The 19990-nt window shown below is 29.7% G+C and overlaps 1 protein-coding gene across 1 annotated transcript; it reads left to right on the top strand.

The window, feature by feature from the left end:
- Window positions 1–1843: 1843 nt before the first annotated feature.
- LOC122508807 lies at window positions 1844–5606 on the top strand (the record flags this gene model as incomplete). Its single annotated transcript, XM_043622367.1, has 3 exons — window positions 1844–3043; window positions 3143–4950; window positions 5407–5606. Coding segments are annotated over exons 1-3 (3208 nt in total), but the record flags the coding sequence as incomplete, so codon positions are not given.
- Between the last annotated feature and the right edge of the window lie 14384 nt (window positions 5607–19990).

Consider the following 19990-nt stretch of genomic DNA (forward strand, 5'->3'; position numbering starts at 1 on the left):
GGGAGAATTTGTAACACCGTGTTACAACTTTTTTTTAAATTAACTAAAAAGAAACTTGTTAACCGATTTTAATGATCCAAAAGGCATTCTATTTTATTTGAGTTAAAGTTTTGAATAATTTTTTTTTCGTAAAAAAATATTGAAATTTAATAAATAAACCAATTATTTATTTATAACAAATTAGCAAAAAACCATGTTCGCAATCGAATTTTAAAATGAAAAAAATAGTATTTATTCTCTAATTACCACTGAGTAATATTCCGTTGAGAAAAAAAGTGGCACGGCTTTGACAACTAACTTATTTAAACATTGTTTATCCCGAGCAGAACGGGATTTGCATGTGACGTCACGCGCAGCGGTCCTTTGACGCGGGAATATAAGAGAATATCAGAAGAATATCAAAAAAAAAATTAAAATAATGTTTAAGTGTTTCTTATGGACGAAAAAAACTATAACAATTTAATTGATTGTTTAAACAATTAATTTTTGTAATTGTTCCATAAACAGTTAGTTAGGGCTAAAAATTTCTAGTCTTCTCTCAATTTCTCAATTTTTCATTGAGTAAAACATCTACTAATGATAAAAAATAAATTAATTAAACATTGTTTAAACGATAATTAATTGTTGTTATTTTTTTCATAAACTGTACTTAGGGCTAGAAATTTCTAGTTTTTTCTCAATTGTAAAATTTTTTTATAATTAAAATACTTAAGTATAATTTAGTAAAACTAAAAGAATATTTTTTAACCATTGTTTAAACAATTAATAATTTTTCCATTGATTATAAATTTAGGGCTAGAAATTCTTTCATTTTTGCCAATAATGCAACTTTTTATAGTAAAAAAACTATATATATATATATATTTAATTTACATTTATTTTTAAATAAATTATTTTTTATCATCAGTAGATTTTTTTCATACAAAAATTGCACGATTGAAAAAACTAAATTTCTAACCCTAAGTACAGTTTATGAAAAAAATAACAACAATTAATTATTGTTTAAACAATGTTTAATTAATGTAAGGAGTTTCATAGTCACAGACAATTGTATCTTAATATGTATTAGTAATGACGTCACTGGCTTTGATAAGCAAGGAAAGAAGAGAGGCAGTCTATGGCGAACCATGAAGCCAAATGTATCATTTTAATAAACGTGCCTTTTAATAGTAATTTGTAGTATTAATTCCCTCACAAAAATCAGAAGTGGGATTATTCTACCTTTCGCCCAAATGCACTGTGATAAAAAAGTTCTTTTTTTTTTAACTTTTTATCTTAATTCTTACCAGTTCACGGTTTAGTTCTGGCCGTAAATCTAAACGACGCGAGTTACCATGTGCTCAGCTTGAATTGGATATTCCCAAATAAAGTATGCTTTTGCGTGGAAAAAAGTGCCCTAATTAGTTCTAAAAAATCATCAGTTTCGAATAATCATAAATAAAAATGATTATTTGTATCTAAAGGTCCTAGAAATATAATGTGCTCGATATTGGAAAGTGCTTAAGGAAGTTAAAATATGGCGATTCTGAAAAGTGCCGTATAATAGTTCTCAAAGAAGAACGCGATGAGTCGCTGTGATTTGCAAATGTACGTTTCGTTAAGTGGGAAAAAATAATGGTGTTTACACAGTATAGAGAGTGTTCTTGTGTCCTCTTCTGTGTGTGGCAAGGAAATATATTGTGTTATTGTGAAGTGTTATGAATCGCTTCAACGAAATTTTTCCGAACCATAACAAACTTCTGTTGAATGAACTTAAGTGAATAATCATCATTATTAGTAAAATAAAAACTGAAGTCTTTAGAAGAATATAATTTTTGTGATTCGTGTGTTTTTTTCGAATAAAATGGATCCATCAAAGTTCACAGTGTCCACTCTCAAAGAAGTTTGCAAGCGACGTGAATTAGTGGGTTATGGTACTAAGGCAGAAATAATTAGGCGCCTTCAAGAGTCTGACCCTAAAAATGATTGGTTGGAAGAAGCTGTTAGAATCCAAACAGACGGTCACTATAATCACGAGGGTGATGATTCTGAATTCCACGATTCAACGAGTCGTCACACACCTGATCCGAGAAGTCAGTCAGAAAGAAATAATGAAAGAGAGATGGAACTTCTGCGCCGTGAACGCGATTTGATGGCGAAGGAACTCGAGCTCACACGAAGGGAGATGGAAATTTTACGTCAGACACCAACTCATTTGACAAATCAGCAGCCTACTCGACACATCAATATCAACTCATTGAAAGACTTGTTGAGTGATTTTGAAGGCACAGGCGCGGAATTGCGAAGATGGAAAGAGCAATTCCAGTTAGTTCTTACCACATATGGACTAGATGATGATCATGGACGGTTGTTGATGGGAGCGAAGCTGAAAGGAAAAGCCCTGAGATGGTTCCACTCCAAGCCGGAGTTCATTAGAATGCCCTTAAACGATGTACTCAAGAAATTTTCGACTATGTTTGACCATCAGCAGGACCGATTAACCTTAAGAAAAAAATTCGAAAGTCGAAATTGGAAATCTTCTGAGTCGTTTAGCGACTATTTCCACGAGAAATTGATCTTGGCGAATTCTGTACCCATTGACGAATCGGAACATATCGACTACCTTATAGATGGAATTCCGGAAGCAACTCTTCATAACCAGGCCCGAATTCAGTGTTTTAAGGAAAAGAATAATTTATTACAGGCCTTCGAAAAAATAACACTAAAAGATGACTCGAAACATGTCTCAGAAAATAGGAAAAATTCCGTTACATTGAATTCCAATTCTGAACCCGAAACAAAAGATCACAAGCCGAATAAGAAGGGAATCCCGACACGATGCTTCAATTGCAGCAAACTTGGACATCTAGCTACGGATTGTAGGCAACCTGTTAGACCGAAAGGTGGCTGTTTTAAATGTTTTGAGGTGGGCCATCAGTGGAAGGATTGCCCAAATAAGAAACCAATGCAGCAGGAAAAACACCAAGTGAATAACGTCGAAGCAGAGCGTCGAGAGTATCAGTCACAGAGAGATGGTCTTGTCGAGAATCCACTCGACCTTGAAGTATTTTAGACAATTTCCTACGTATTCAACGTCGTCGAGGATGGACCGCGCTTTCTTGATACACTTCTGGATACTGGAAGTCCAATTAACTTTATCAAGGAGCATCTTGTACCAGCAGGAAGTATCTCACCGTATACAGGTAATGGTTATAATGGTGTAAATAATAGCGTTATTGATTTTGTAGGTGTGACTGTTGCCTGTGTAACGATGAATGATGTAAGTCATGAAATAGAATTGTTGGTTGTTCCAAATATCACAATGAATTCTTCGGTCGTTCTGGGTAGAAATGCTTTAACAAAATTTAATTTAGGGTTACGAGCTCTACCCGCACTAGAAGCTGGGGCGATTAGGGAAATTTTTAATATTAACGTTTCTGAACCCAATGATACAATTGCATTGGAAATAAATCCGAATATCGATAAAAAGACTCAAATTTTATTAAAGAAATTATTTTTAACTGATTATAAAAATCCAGAGCGACCGGAGAGTCCAAATGTCAAGACACAGTTGTGTTTACGCTTGACAAGCGATCAGGTTATTTATTTTGGTCCTCGAAGAATGTCATTTAATGAGAAGGAGCATTTGCAAAAAATTTTAGATTCATTAATTGCCCATAAGATAATTAGAGTTAGCGATTCAATATACGCGGCACCGATTGTTATGGTTCGAAAGAAAAACGGTGAATATAGACTTTGTGTTGATTACCGTTTTCTAAATAAACTTATTTTACGAGACAATTACCCACTTCCTCTCATTGAGGATCAGATCGACAAATTATACAATAAACGGTTTTTTTCTTTGCTCGACTTACGAGATGGGTTTCACCATATTGATGTTGAACCGGAATCAGTTAAATATACTTCGTTTATAACTCCTCTCGGTCAGTTTGAGTATTTGAAGATGCCTTTTGGTTTGAAGACGGCACCGGCCAAATTTCAAAGATTCGTTAACACGGTTCTGGATGAACTTATAAGATCGGGTGAAGTAGTTGTTTATTTGGACGACATACTGGTAGCCTCCGAAAATTTAGAAGAACATTTTAAAATCCTAAAAAAAGTTTTTAAAATATTGGTTGACAATAAACTTGAATTACGTTTAGACAAATGCACTTTTTTACAAACAGAGATAGAATACCTCGGTTATAAAGTGACAGCTGAGGGATTGAAACCAACGGATCATGGCATCTCAGCTGTTGTTAATTTTCCCATCCCGCGTAACATACGAGATGTTCAGTGCTTTCTGGGACTATGTGCCTACTTCCGAAAATTTGTAGAAGGATTCTCAATTATAGCTGCTCCTTTTTATGAATTATTAAAAAAAGGAATTGAGTTTAAATTTAACGATCGCGCATTAAATTGTTTCGAAAAATTAAAAACAGAACTCACAGAGACACCGGTTTTAAGTATATACGACCCACGAGACGAAACAGAACTGCACTGTGACGCCAGCAAACTAGGTTATGGTGCAGTACTTTTACAGCGTAAAAAAGACGGACACTTTCACCCGATCTTTTATTTTTCAAAAAGAACCACCGAGGTCGAGAGTAAATACCACAGTTTTGAATTGGAGACCCTGGCAATCATTTACGCTTTAAAACGATTCCGGATTTATTTGCAGGGTATTAAATTCAAGATTGTAACAGACTGTAATTCGTTGAAACTGACCCTCGATAAAAAAGAAGTAAATCCTCGCATAAGTAGGTGGGCTCTAGAATTGGAAAATTATGATAAAACGTTTGAGCATAGATCGGGAGAAAAGATGCAACATGTCGACGCTTTTAGCCGTGCTGTTAATGTTATTATGATTGTTGAAGACAATAGTCTAGAGTCAAATTTATCTATCTGTCAAAATCTCGATCCGAAAATTAAAGAATTACGCGAAAAACTACAAAATTCTGACGACAAGTTGTATGAAATGAGAAATGGCCTTATTTATAGAAAACGTGGAGAGAAAATTCTTTTTTACGTACCGGAGAAGATGGAGAATCACATCATGAAAAAATATCATGACGAAATGGGTCACTTCGGGGTAGAGAAAACAAGCGAAATAATTTTAAGAAACTATTGGTTTCCAGGATTAAAAGAAAAAATTAAAATTTACATCGCAAACTGCTTAAAGTGTGTGGCTTTTTCTCCATCGACGGGAAAAAAAGAAGGATTTCTGCATCCAATTCCCAAAGGGGATAAACCTTTTTTAACCTGTCACATTGATCACTTCGGCCCCATAGATAAAAAAATAGCATCGAAACAACATATTTTGTTAATTGTAGACGGTTTTACAAAATTTGTGAAATTATATTCAGTAAAATCTACGGACACGAGGGAGGCAATTAAATGTTTACGAGAATATTTTTATAATTATAGTCGACCAAAAACCATCGTGTCTGATAGAGGAACTTGCTTTACTTCAAGTGATTTTAAAAATTTTATCGACGAAAATAATGTCAACCATGTATTGATAGCGACAGCATCACCGAAGGCCAATGGCCAAGTCGAAAGAATAAACAGAGTGTTAGGTCCGATGCTTGCGAAAATAACCGAGCCATTGGTGGGAAAACAGTGCGGTGAGCTTGGATGAAATTCAACCCAAAAGTCATGACCCTTTCTGGTTTATTTTTGATATCATTTAAGTGATGTCTAATAATCATTTTAAGATAAAAATTAAAATAATCGTTGGAGGGAAACTCAAATTATATTGAGTTTTTAATTTTTTTCTAGGTTATTGTACATATTTTCTGAAGGATAATGTTTTAAACAATATTTATTGCTTCAAAAGATATCTTTTAACATTAAAAAACATTCTATTTAGTAAAAACAATATTTTAATATTTATAAAGCTAAAAAATTGTCGAAAAAGTCGAAAAAGTGTGAATTTTTTCGTTTTTCTGAAAATTACTCTTTCATAAGTCATTAAACACTACTATTATGCAAATGTAATTTAAAGTACATAAAATTTCCTAGAAAACTAAACAAGAAAAACTATTCTATCTATTGTCGTTACAGAAATATGATGATTTAAAGTTCGTTTTTAATGAAAAAGTAATTGAAATTTGTCATTAAGTCCAGTTTCTTTGGTGAAATCTTTTTTTCTGGACCTTACTTGAAAACCATATAATAATAATTATGTTTAAAAAAGTTTAATTTTAAACAATTTTAAATAAATAAACTTTTTATTGAACTAACAGAAATCATGTTCATTTATTTTAGAAAATTCAACGAAATTCCATTAACGATTTTTAATTTAATAGTATATATATTTAATATATTTAATAGTATATTTATTTAATATATTTAATAGTATATTTATTTAATAGTAGTGTTTCATGACTTATAAAAGAGTAATTTTCAGAAAAACGAAAAAATTCACACTTTTTCGACAATTTTTTAGCTTTATAAATATTAAAATATTGTTTTTACTAAATAGAATGTTTTTTAATGTTAAAAGATATCTTTTGAAGCAATAAATATTGTTTAAAACATTATCCTTCAGAAAATATGTACAATAACCTAGAAAAAAAATTAAAAAATCAATATAATTTGAGTTTCCCTCCAACGATTATTTTAATTTTTATCTTAAAATGATTATTAGACATCACTTAAATAATATCAAAAATAAACCAGAAAGGGTCATGACTTTTGGGTTGAATTTCATCCAAGCTCACCGTGATGAGAAAGTATTAGTTTTGGTCGAAAATTGACTTTCGCTAATTTCATGAAATCTCGACGTTTTGGGGTCCCCTGAGTCCGAAAAACATGGTCTAAAAAAAGTGTCTGTCCGTATGTCTGTCTTCGTGTCTGTCTGTAGACACAATGGTGTCGCCACGATAACTTTTGAAAAACTTATTGTATCAACTTGCAACTTTGCATGCACAAAGTTAGTGTTAAAATACAGATCGAGTTCGTTAGCCAGCCATTTTCGTCGAAAATTACACAAACTACAGTACTTTCAAAAATTTAAAAATTCAATTTTTTCAAATTTCAATGTTTTTAACCTTATATTACTTTAGATTAGAAAAATACAAACAACTTTCCTCTACAACATTTTTTCATAGAAAGTCAAATTTCGGAGTTATAGGCTCTTAAATAACAAAAAAATACTCAAAAATCCGAAAATAACGCTAAAAATCAAAATTTCTCAAAGAGAAAAAAATTATTACATTCATTTCCACATATTCTCACCCCATTGTACTCAAAAAATGCTCACATTAACCAAAAACTAGTAATTTCCGGAAAAACCACCGTATATATATATATATTTTTTATCATTTTTTTAACAAAAAATCCATATTCCGACTCAATTATCTCCAAAACTATTGCCTATGGGAGCTTGCTTTCAGAGACTTTTTTTCTCCTCTTACCATCAGCTACAACTTTGCTGTTGACAACTTTTCACTAAACTTAAAACTTTTCGACTTATTTGCAAAAAACTAATTTTTTATTACATTCTCATCATATGAGAAAGTATTAGTTTTGGTCGAAAATTGACTTTCGCTAATTTCATAAAATCTCGACGTTTTGGGGTCCCCTGAGTCCGAAAAACATGGTCTAAAAAAAGTGTCTGTCCGTATGTCTGTCTTCGTGTCTGTCTGTAGACACAATGGTGTCGCCACGATAACTTTTGAAAAACTTATTGTATCAACTTGCAACTTTGCATGCACAAAGTTAGTGTTAAAATACAGATCGAGTTCGTTAGCCAGCCATTTTCGTCGAAAATTACACAAACTACAGTACTTTCAAAAATTTAAAAATTCAATTTTTTCAAATTTCAATGTTTTTAACTTTATATTACTTTAGATTAGAAAAATACAAACAACTTTCCTCTACAACATTTTTTCATAGAAAGTCAAATTTCGGAGTTATAGGCTCTTAAATAACAAAAAAATACTCAAAAATCCGAAAATAACGCTAAAAATCAAAATTTCTCAAAGAGAAAAAAATTATTACATTAATTTCCACATATTCTCACCCCATTGTACTCAAAAAATGCTCACATTAACCAAAAAAAATCTGTCCGCGCAAGCGCGGACACATTCTCATCCGCGCTTCGCGCGGGGGCTCGCTTCGCTCGCAAGTTTCAGCGCGCCTCGGGGCGCGCGATTATTGATCGTCGCGCTTCGCGCTCCGGCGATTATTTCGCACGTCGCGCTTCGCGCTCCGTGTGTTGTTGCGCGCTTCGCGCGGAAATGGCTCGCTTCGCTCGCCGGGGTCTGTAATTGTTGTGCATTATTTATGTTCTTGTTTCCTATTATATGTTTCATTAAACAGTTTTTTTTTCTTAAAGTTACTACGACTTTAAGGATTACATTCTCATCACATGTTTTAGTTTGCTGATGATTGCGATATTAAGTGAATTTAAATGTATATTTTTGGTTTTGATGATTAAAATTGTAAAGTTATTTTTAATTATACTAACTCTCTTAGTAAAAACATGATTTGCAAAAGCAGCTAAAATATTTTTAAAGAATTAGTATCAAATTTTTTGTGTAGTGTAGACCGGAGCGTAATGACTAACTTTTCACTCTTTGTTTATTTACTCAGACATTTTTGTTTTAATTAAGTGTTTATCTCCTAGAAAAGTTACTCTGGTATATTACTTTCTCATGTGATGAGAATGAAAAAAACCATTTCCAACAAGATAGGACCAAAAATTGAAATGTAAAAAGGGGTTACACCAGCACAACTTCTAAACCATGTTTAACAGACTCAGGGGACTCCAAAACGTCGAGATTTCAAGAAATTAGCGAAAGTCAATTTTCGACCAAAACTAATACTTTCTCATGTGATAATAATGTAAAAATGATTAAAAACAAAAAATATATTCAAATAGTGCAATTGAAAATGAAAAAATCATATTTCGAATTTTATATCGGTTAACCAGAACTCAAAAAAAAATTTGTTTAATTTAGAAATACTAAAAAATTAAATTTTTAATAGCTTTAAAAAAAAATTTCTGAGTAATATGTAAAGCAATATTTCTAAACAATGTTGAGAGACAAAAAAAAATATTTTGATATGAAAATAAAATTTTTTAGTTCTAGATAAACCGTTTGGCTAAATCTGGCCCAAAAACTTAAAAAATATACCTGGACCAAGAACTTAAAAAAAAAAAAAAAAAAATTCATAACTTTTTTGTTTTTTGTTGTACTGAAAAGTGTCTAAAGGAAAAGTTGTTTGTTTTTGCACCAAATTTAAGGAAAAAATTTTAAAAAAATATTTTTTTGAAAATTGTAAAAAATACAAAATTTTGAAAATTTCAAAATTTTGTATTTTTGTTGTTTTTTGACGAAATGGGCTGCCCAACGAACTCAGGCTTCATTTTTATGGACTAAAAAAGTGTGCCAAATTGCAAGACGATTCATAAAAATTTATTCGAGTTATCGTGGCGACAAATTTTTCTACAGACAGACAGACAGACAGACAGACGGACAGACACTTTTCTAAAAACCATTTTTTTGGAATCAGGGGGTCATGAAACGTAAAGATTTAGCAAAATTAGACATTGCTCAAAATCGCACAAATCCAAGACTTTCTCATTTTTGATGAGAATGTAAAAACAAATTTTATGGAAAAAATCAAAAAAAGGCAGAATTTTTGAAACTTTTGAGTTCTTTCTTGTTCCTAATTTTGTATTTTTACCTAAATTTGGCATCTAAAAGAAAAAAAGGAAGGTTTCGATATGTTTTTAATGTTTTCTCATGTTTCGGCTAATGCTTCACTCACTATAAATCTCAATTTTTTGCACTTTTTTGGAAAAAAATTTTTTTAATTTGTGTAAAAGATGCAATTGTCGATTCTAATGTTAAGAAAGGTGTATTAGCATAATGTGAACTAATTTTTATTAACACGGCCCCAATATGACAAATTTTCTACTGAAGAGAAGGCTGACAAAAAGTCCAAAAAAAGCAATAAATAGCAAATTTTTAAAAAATTAAAAAATTCATAACTTTTTTGTTTTTTGTTGTACTGAAAAGTGTCTAAAGGAAAAGTTGTTTGTTTTTGCACCAAATTTAAGGAAAAAATTTTAAAAAAATATTTTTTTGAAAATTGTAAAAAATACAAAATTTTGAAAATTTCAAAATTTTGTATTTTTGTTGTTTTTTGACGAAATGGGCTGCCCAACGAACTCAGGCTTCATTTTTATGGACTAAAAAAGTGTGCCAAATTGCAAGACGATTCATAAAAATTTATTCGAGTTATCGTGGCGACAAATTTTTCTACAGACAGACAGACAGACAGACGGACAGACACTTTTCTAAAAACCATTTTTTTGGAATCAGGGGGTCATGAAACGTAAAGATTTAGCAAAATTAGACATTGCTCAAAATCGCACAAATCCAAGACTTTCTCATTTTTGATGAGAATGTAAAAACAAATTTTATGGAAAAAATCAAAAAAAGGCAGAATTTTTGAAACTTTTGAGTTCTTTCTTGTTCCTAATTTTGTATTTTTACCTAAATTTGGCATCTAAAAGAAAAAAAGGAAGGTTTCGATATGTTTTTAATGTTTTCTCATGTTTCGGCTAATGCTTCACTCACTATAAATCTCAATTTTTTGCACTTTTTTGGAAAAAAATTTTTTTAATTTGTGTAAAAGATGCAATTGTCGATTCTAATGTTAAGAAAGGTGTATTAGCATAATGTGAACTAATTTTTATTAACACGGCCCCAATATGACAAATTTTCTACTGAAGAGAAGGCTGACAAAAAGTCCAAAAAAAGCAATAAATAGCAAATTTTTAAAAAATTAAAAAATTCATAACTTTTTTGTTTTTTGTTGTACTGAAAAGTGTCTAAAGGAAAAGTTGTTTGTTTTTGCACCAAATTTAAGGAAAAAATTTTAAAAAAATATTTTTTTGAAAATTGTAAAAAATACAAAATTTTGAAAATTTCAAAATTTTGTATTTTTGTTGTTTTTTGACGAAATGGGCTGCCCAACGAACTCAGGCTTCATTTTATGGACTAAAAAAGTGTGCCAAATTGCAAGACGATTCATAAAAATTTATTCGAGTTATCGTGGCGACAAATTTTTCTACAGACAGACAGACAGACAGACAGACGGACAGACACTTTTCTAAAAACCATTTTTTTGGAATCAGGGGGTCATGAAACGTAAAGATTTAGCAAAATTAGACATTGCTCAAAATCGCACAAATCCAAGACTTTCTCATTTTTGATGAGAATGTAAAAACAAATTTTATGGAAAAAATCAAAAAAAGGCAGAATTTTTGAAACTTTTGAGTTCTTTCTTGTTCCTAATTTTGTATTTTTACCTAAATTTGGCATCTAAAAGAAAAAAAGGAAGGTTTCGATATGTTTTTAATGTTTTCTCATGTTTCGGCTAATGCTTCACTCACTATAAATCTCAATTTTTTGCACTTTTTTGGAAAAAAATTTTTTTAATTTGTGTAAAAGATGCAATTGTCGATTCTAATGTTAAGAAAGGTGTATTAGCATAATGTGAACTAATTTTTATTAACACGGCCCCAATATGACAAATTTTCTACTGAAGAGAAGGCTGACAAAAAGTCCAAAAAAAGCAATAAATAGCAAATTTTTAAAAAATTAAAAAATTCATAACTTTTTTGTTTTTTGTTGTACTGAAAAGTGTCTAAAGGAAAAGTTGTTTGTTTTTGCACCAAATTTAAGGAAAAAATTTTAAAAAAATATTTTTTTGAAAATTGTAAAAAATACAAAATTTTGAAAATTTCAAAATTTTGTATTTTTGTTGTTTTTTGACGAAATGGGCTGCCCAACGAACTCAGGCTTCATTTTTATGGACTAAAAAAGTGTGCCAAATTGCAAGACGATTCATAAAAATTTATTCGAGTTATCGTGGCGACAAATTTTTCTACAGACAGACAGACAGACAGACGGACAGACACTTTTCTAAAAACCATTTTTTTGGAATCAGGGGGTCATGAAACGTAAAGATTTAGCAAAATTAGACATTGCTCAAAATCGCACAAATCCAAGACTTTCTCATTTTTGATGAGAATGTAAAAACAAATTTTATGGAAAAAATCAAAAAAAGGCAGAATTTTTGAAACTTTTGAGTTCTTTCTTGTTCCTAATTTTGTATTTTTACCTAAATTTGGCATCTAAAAGAAAAAAAGGAAGGTTTCGATATGTTTTTAATGTTTTCTCATGTTTCGGCTAATGCTTCACTCACTATAAATCTCAATTTTTTGCACTTTTTTGGAAAAAAATTTTTTTAATTTGTGTAAAAGATGCAATTGTCGATTCTAATGTTAAGAAAGGTGTATTAGCATAATGTGAACTAATTTTTATTAACACGGCCCCAATATGACAAATTTTCTACTGAAGAGAAGGCTGACAAAAAGTCCAAAAAAAGCAATAAATAGCAAATTTTTAAAAAATTAAAAAATTCATAACTTTTTTGTTTTTTGTTGTACTGAAAAGTGTCTAAAGGAAAAGTTGTTTGTTTTTGCACCAAATTTAAGGAAAAAATTTTAAAAAAATATTTTTTTGAAAATTGTAAAAAATACAAAATTTTGAAAATTTCAAAATTTTGTATTTTTGTTGTTTTTTGACGAAATGGGCTGCCCAACGAACTCAGGCTTCATTTTTATGGACTAAAAAAGTGTGCCAAATTGCAAGACGATTCATAAAAATTTATTCGAGTTATCGTGGCGACAAATTTTTCTACAGACAGACAGACAGACAGACGGACAGACACTTTTCTAAAAACCATTTTTTTGGAATCAGGGGGTCATGAAACGTAAAGATTTAGCAAAATTAGACATTGCTCAAAATCGCACAAATCCAAGACTTTCTCATTTTTGATGAGAATGTAAAAACAAATTTTATGGAAAAAATCAAAAAAAGGCAGAATTTTTGAAACTTTTGAGTTCTTTCTTGTTCCTAATTTTGTATTTTTACCTAAATTTGGCATCTAAAAGAAAAAAAGGAAGGTTTCGATATGTTTTTAATGTTTTCTCATGTTTCGGCTAATGCTTCACTCACTATAAATCTCAATTTTTTGCACTTTTTTGGAAAAAAATTTTTTTAATTTGTGTAAAAGATGCAATTGTCGATTCTAATGTTAAGAAAGGTGTATTAGCATAATGTGAACTAATTTTTATTAACACGGCCCCAATATGACAAATTTTCTACTGAAGAGAAGGCTGACAAAAAGTCCAAAAAAAGCAATAAATAGCAAATTTTTAAAAAATTAAAAAATTCATAACTTTTTTGTTTTTTGTTGTACTGAAAAGTGTCTAAAGGAAAAGTTGTTTGTTTTTGCACCAAATTTAAGGAAAAAATTTTAAAAAAATATTTTTTTGAAAATTGTAAAAAATACAAAATTTTGAAAATTTCAAAATTTTGTATTTTTGTTGTTTTTTGACGAAATGGGCTGCCCAACGAACTCAGGCTTCATTTTTATGGACTAAAAAAGTGTGCCAAATTGCAAGACGATTCATAAAAATTTATTCGAGTTATCGTGGCGACAAATTTTTCTACAGACAGACAGACAGACAGACGGACAGACACTTTTCTAAAAACCATTTTTTTGGAATCAGGGGGTCATGAAACGTAAAGATTTAGCAAAATTAGACATTGCTCAAAATCGCACAAATCCAAGACTTTCTCATTTTTGATGAGAATGTAAAAACAAATTTTATGGAAAAAATCAAAAAAAGGCAGAATTTTTGAAACTTTTGAGTTCTTTCTTGTTCCTAATTTTGTATTTTTACCTAAATTTGGCATCTAAAAGAAAAAAAGGAAGGTTTCGATATGTTTTTAATGTTTTCTCATGTTTCGGCTAATGCTTCACTCACTATAAATCTCAATTTTTTGCACTTTTTTGGAAAAAAATTTTTTTAATTTGTGTAAAAGATGCAATTGTCGATTCTAATGTTAAGAAAGGTGTATTAGCATAATGTGAACTAATTTTTATTAACACGGCCCCAATATGACAAATTTTCTACTGAAGAGAAGGCTGACAAAAAGTCCAAAAAAAGCAATAAATAGCAAATTTTTAAAAAATTAAAAAATTCATAACTTTTTTGTTTTTTGTTGTACTGAAAAGTGTCTAAAGGAAAAGTTGTTTGTTTTTGCACCAAATTTAAGGAAAAAATTTTAAAAAAATATTTTTTTGAAAATTGTAAAAAATACAAAATTTTGAAAATTTCAAAATTTTGTATTTTTGTTGTTTTTTGACGAAATGGGCTGCCCAACGAACTCAGGCTTCATTTTTATGGACTAAAAAAGTGTGCCAAATTGCAAGACGATTCATAAAAATTTATTCGAGTTATCGTGGCGACAAATTTTTCTACAGACAGACAGACAGACAGACGGACAGACACTTTTCTAAAAACCATTTTTTTGGAATCAGGGGGTCATGAAACGTAAAGATTTAGCAAAATTAGACATTGCTCAAAATCGCACAAATCCAAGACTTTCTCATTTTTGATGAGAATGTAAAAACAAATTTTATGGAAAAAATCAAAAAAAGGCAGAATTTTTGAAACTTTTGAGTTCTTTCTTGTTCCTAATTTTGTATTTTTACCTAAATTTGGCATCTAAAAGAAAAAAAGGAAGGTTTCGATATGTTTTTAATGTTTTCTCATGTTTCGGCTAATGCTTCACTCACTATAAATCTCAATTTTTTGCACTTTTTTGGAAAAAAATTTTTTTAATTTGTGTAAAAGATGCAATTGTCGATTCTAATGTTAAGAAAGGTGTATTAGCATAATGTGAACTAATTTTTATTAACACGGCCCCAATATGACAAATTTTCTACTGAAGAGAAGGCTGACAAAAAGTCCAAAAAAAGCAATAAATAGCAAATTTTTAAAAAATTAAAAAATTCATAACTTTTTTGTTTTTTGTTGTACTGAAAAGTGTCTAAAGGAAAAGTTGTTTGTTTTTGCACCAAATTTAAGGAAAAAATTTTAAAAAATATTTTTTTGAAAATTGTAAAAAATACAAAATTTTGAAAATTTCAAAATTTTGTATTTTTGTTGTTTTTTGACGAAATGGGCTGCCCAACGAACTCAGGCTTCATTTTTATGGACTAAAAAAGTGTGCCAAATTGCAAGACGATTCATAAAAATTTATTCGAGTTATCGTGGCGACAAATTTTTCTACAGACAGACAGACAGACAGACGGACAGACACTTTTCTAAAAACCATTTTTTTGGAATCAGGGGGTCATGAAACGTAAAGATTTAGCAAAATTAGACATTGCTCAAAATCGCACAAATCCAAGACTTTCTCATTTTTGATGAGAATGTAAAAACAAATTTTATGGAAAAAATCAAAAAAAGGCAGAATTTTTGAAACTTTTGAGTTCTTTCTTGTTCCTAATTTTGTATTTTTACCTAAATTTGGCATCTAAAAGAAAAAAAGGAAGGTTTCGATATGTTTTTAATGTTTTCTCATGTTTCGGCTAATGCTTCACTCACTATAAATCTCAATTTTTTGCACTTTTTTGGAAAAAAATTTTTTTAATTTGTGTAAAAGATGCAATTGTCGATTCTAATGTTAAGAAAGGTGTATTAGCATAATGTGAACTAATTTTTATTAACACGGCCCCAATATGACAAATTTTCTACTGAAGAGAAGGCTGACAAAAAGTCCAAAAAAAGCAATAAATAGCAAATTTTTAAAAAATTAAAAAATTCATAACTTTTTTGTTTTTTGTTGTACTGAAAAGTGTCTAAAGGAAAAGTTGTTTGTTTTTGCACCAAATTTAAGGAAAAAATTTTAAAAAAATATTTTTTTGAAAATTGTAAAAAATACAAAATTTTGAAAATTTCAAAATTTTGTATTTTTGTTGTTTTTTGACGAAATGGGCTGCCCAACGAACTCAGGCTTCATTTTTATGGACTAAAAAAGTGTGCCAAATTGCAAGACGATTCATAAAAATTTATTCGAGTTATCGTGGCGACAAATTTTTCTACAGACAGACAGACAGACAGACGGACAGACACTTTTCTAAAAACCATTTTTTGGAATCAGGGGGTCATGAAACGTAAAGATTTAGCAAAATTAGACATTGCTCAAAATCGCACAAATCCAAGACTTTCTCATTTTTGATGAGAATGTAAAAACAAATTTTATGGAAAAAATCAAAAAAAGGCAGAATTTTTGAAACTTTTGAGTTCTTTCTTGTTCCTAATTTTGTATTTTTACCTAAATTTGGCATCTAAAAGAAAAAAAGGAAGGTTTCGATATGTTTTTAATGTTTTCTCATGTTTCGGCTAATGCTTCACTCACTATAAATCTCAATTTTTTGCACTTTTTTGGAAAAAAATTTTTTTAATTTGTGTAAAAGATGCAATTGTCGATTCTAATGTTAAGAAAGGTGTATTAGCATAATGTGAACTAATTTTTATTAACACGGCCCCAATATGACAAATTTTCTACTGAAGAGAAGGCTGACAAAAAGTCCAAAAAAAGCAATAAATAGCAAATTTTTAAAAAATTAAAAAATTCATAACTTTTTTGTTTTTTGTTGTACTGAAAAGTGTCTAAAGGAAAAGTTGTTTGTTTTTGCACCAAATTTAAGGAAAAAATTTTAAAAAAATATTTTTTTGAAAATTGTAAAAAATACAAAATTTTGAAAATTTCAAAATTTTGTATTTTTGTTGTTTTTTGACGAAATGGGCTGCCCAACGAACTCAGGCTTCATTTTTATGGACTAAAAAAGTGTGCCAAATTGCAAGACGATTCATAAAAATTTATTCGAGTTATCGTGGCGACAAATTTTTCTACAGACAGACAGACAGACAGACGGACAGACACTTTTCTAAAAACCATTTTTTTGGAATCAGGGGGTCATGAAACGTAAAGATTTAGCAAAATTAGACATTGCTCAAAATCGCACAAATCCAAGACTTTCTCATTTTTGATGAGAATGTAAAAACAAATTTTATGGAAAAAATCAAAAAAAGGCAGAATTTTTGAAACTTTTGAGTTCTTTCTTGTTCCTAATTTTGTATTTTTACCTAAATTTGGCATCTAAAAGAAAAAAAGGAAGGTTTCGATATGTTTTTAATGTTTTCTCATGTTTCGGCTAATGCTTCACTCACTATAAATCTCAATTTTTTGCACTTTTTTGGAAAAAAATTTTTTTAATTTGTGTAAAAGATGCAATTGTCGATTCTAATGTTAAGAAAGGTGTATTAGCATAATGTGAACTAATTTTTATTAACACGGCCCCAATATGACAAATTTTCTACTGAAGAGAAGGCTGACAAAAAGTCCAAAAAAAGCAATAAATAGCAAATTTTTAAAAAATTAAAAAATTCATAACTTTTTTGTTTTTTGTTGTACTGAAAAGTGTCTAAAGGAAAAGTTGTTTGTTTTTGCACCAAATTTAAGGAAAAAAATTTTAAAAAAATATTTTTTGAAAATTGTAAAAAATACAAAATTTTGAAAATTTCAAAATTTTGTATTTTTGTTGTTTTTTGACGAAATGGGCTGCCCAACGAACTCAGGCTTCATTTTATGGACTAAAAAAGTGTGCCAAATTGCAAGACGATTCATAAAAATTTATTCGAGTTATCGTGGCGACAAATTTTTCTACAGACAGACAGACAGACAGACGGACAGACACTTTTCTAAAAACCATTTTTTTGGAATCAGGGGGTCATGAAACGTAAAGATTTAGCAAAATTAGACATTGCTCAAAATCGCACAAATCCAAGACTTTCTCATTTTTGATGAGAATGTAAAAACAAATTTTATGGAAAAAATCAAAAAAAGGCAGAATTTTTGAAACTTTTGAGTTCTTTCTTGTTCCTAATTTTGTATTTTTACCTAAATTTGGCATCTAAAAGAAAAAAAGGAAGGTTTCGATATGTTTTTAATGTTTTCTCATGTTTCGGCTAATGCTTCACTCACTATAAATCTCAATTTTTTGCACTTTTTTGGAAAAAAATTTTTTTAATTTGTGTAAAAGATGCAATTGTCGATTCTAATGTTAAGAAAGGTGTATTAGCATAATGTGAACTAATTTTTATTAACACGGCCCCAATATGACAAATTTTCTACTGAAGAGAAGGCTGACAAAAAGTCCAAAAAAAAGCAATAAATAGCAAATTTTTAAAAAATTAAAAAATTCATAACTTTTTTGTTTTTTGTTGTACTGAAAAGTGTCTAAAGGAAAAGTTGTTTGTTTTTGCACCAAATTTAAGGAAAAAATTTTAAAAAAATATTTTTTTGAAAATTGTAAAAAATACAAAATTTTGAAAATTTCAAAATTTGTATTTTTGTTGTTTTTTGACGAAATGGGCTGCCCAACGAACTCAGGCTTCATTTTTATGGACTAAAAAGTGTGCCAAATTGCAAGACGATTCATAAAAATTTATTCGAGTTATCGTGGCGACAAATTTTTCTACAGACAGACAGACAGACAGACGGACAGACACTTTTCTAAAAACCATTTTTTGGAATCAGGGGGTCATGAAACGTAAAGATTTAGCAAAATTAGACATTGCTCAAAATCGCACAAATCCAAGACTTTCTCATTTTTGATGAGAATGTAAAAACAAATTTTATGGAAAAAATCAAAAAAAGGCAGAATTTTGAAACTTTTGAGTTCTTTCTTGTTCCTAATTTTGTATTTTTACCTAAATTTGGCATCTAAAAGAAAAAAAGGAAGGTTTCGATATGTTTTTAATGTTTTCTCATGTTTCGGCTAATGCTTCACTCACTATAATCTCAATTTTTTGCACTTTTTTGGAAAAAAATTTTTTTAATTTGTGTAAAAGATGCAATTGTCGATTCTAATGTTAAGAAAGGTGTATTAGCATAATGTGAACTAATTTTTATTAACACGGCCCAATATGACAAATTTTCTACTGAAGAGAAGGCTGACAAAAAGTCCAAAAAAAGCAATAAATAGCAAATTTTAAAAAATTAAAAAATTCATAACTTTTTTGTTTTTTGTTGTACTGAAAAGTGTCTAAAGGAAAAGTTGTTTGTTTTTGCACCAAATTTAAGGAAAAAATTTTAAAAAAATATTTTTTTGAAAATTGTAAAAAATACAAAATTTTGAAAATTTCAAAATTTTGTATTTTTGTTGTTTTTTGACGAAATGGGCTGCCCAACGAACTCAGGCTTCATTTTTATGGACTAAAAAAGTGTGCCAAATTGCAAGACGATTCATAAAAATTTATTCGAGTTATCGTGGCGACAAATTTTTCTACAGACAGACAGACAGACAGACGGACAGACACTTTTCTAAAAACCATTTTTTTGGAATCAGGGGGTCATGAAACGTAAAGATTTAGCAAAATTAGACATTGCTCAAAATCGCACAAATCCAAGACTTTCTCATTTTTGATGAGAATGTAAAAACAAATTTTATGGAAAAAATCAAAAAAAGGCAGATTTTGAACTTTTGAGTTCTTTCTTGTTCCTAATTTTGTATTTTTACCTAAATTTGGCATCCTAAAAGAAAAAAAGGAAGGTTTTCGATATGTTTTTAATGTTTTCTCATGTTTCGGCTAATGCTTCATCACTATAAATCTCAATTTTTTGCACTTTTTTGGAAAAAAATTTTTTTAATTTGTGTAAAAGATGCAATTGTCGATTCTAATGTTAAGAAAGGTGTATTAGCATAATTGTGAACTAATTTTTATTAACACGGCCCCAATATGACAAATTTTCTACTGAGAGAAGGCTGACAAAAAGTCCAAAAAAGCAATAAATAGCAAATTTTTAAAAAATTAAAAAATTCATAACTTTTTTGTTTTTGTTGTACTGAAAAGTGTCTAAGGAAAAGTTGTTTGTTTTTTGCACCAAATTTAAGGAAAAAATTTTAAAAAAATATTTTTTGAAATTGTAAAAAATACAAAATTTTGAAAATTTCAAAATTTTGTATTTTTGTTGTTTTTTTGACGAAATGGGCTGCCCAACGAACTCAGGCTTCATTTTTATGGACTAAAAAAGTGTGCCAAATTGCAAGACGATTCATA

The sequence above is a fragment of the Leptopilina heterotoma genome, unplaced genomic scaffold, assembly GCF_015476425.1.
Source record: "Leptopilina heterotoma isolate Lh14 unplaced genomic scaffold, ASM1547642v1 Lhet_570, whole genome shotgun sequence".
In the NCBI taxonomy this organism is placed as follows: domain Eukaryota; kingdom Metazoa; phylum Arthropoda; class Insecta; order Hymenoptera; family Figitidae; genus Leptopilina; species Leptopilina heterotoma.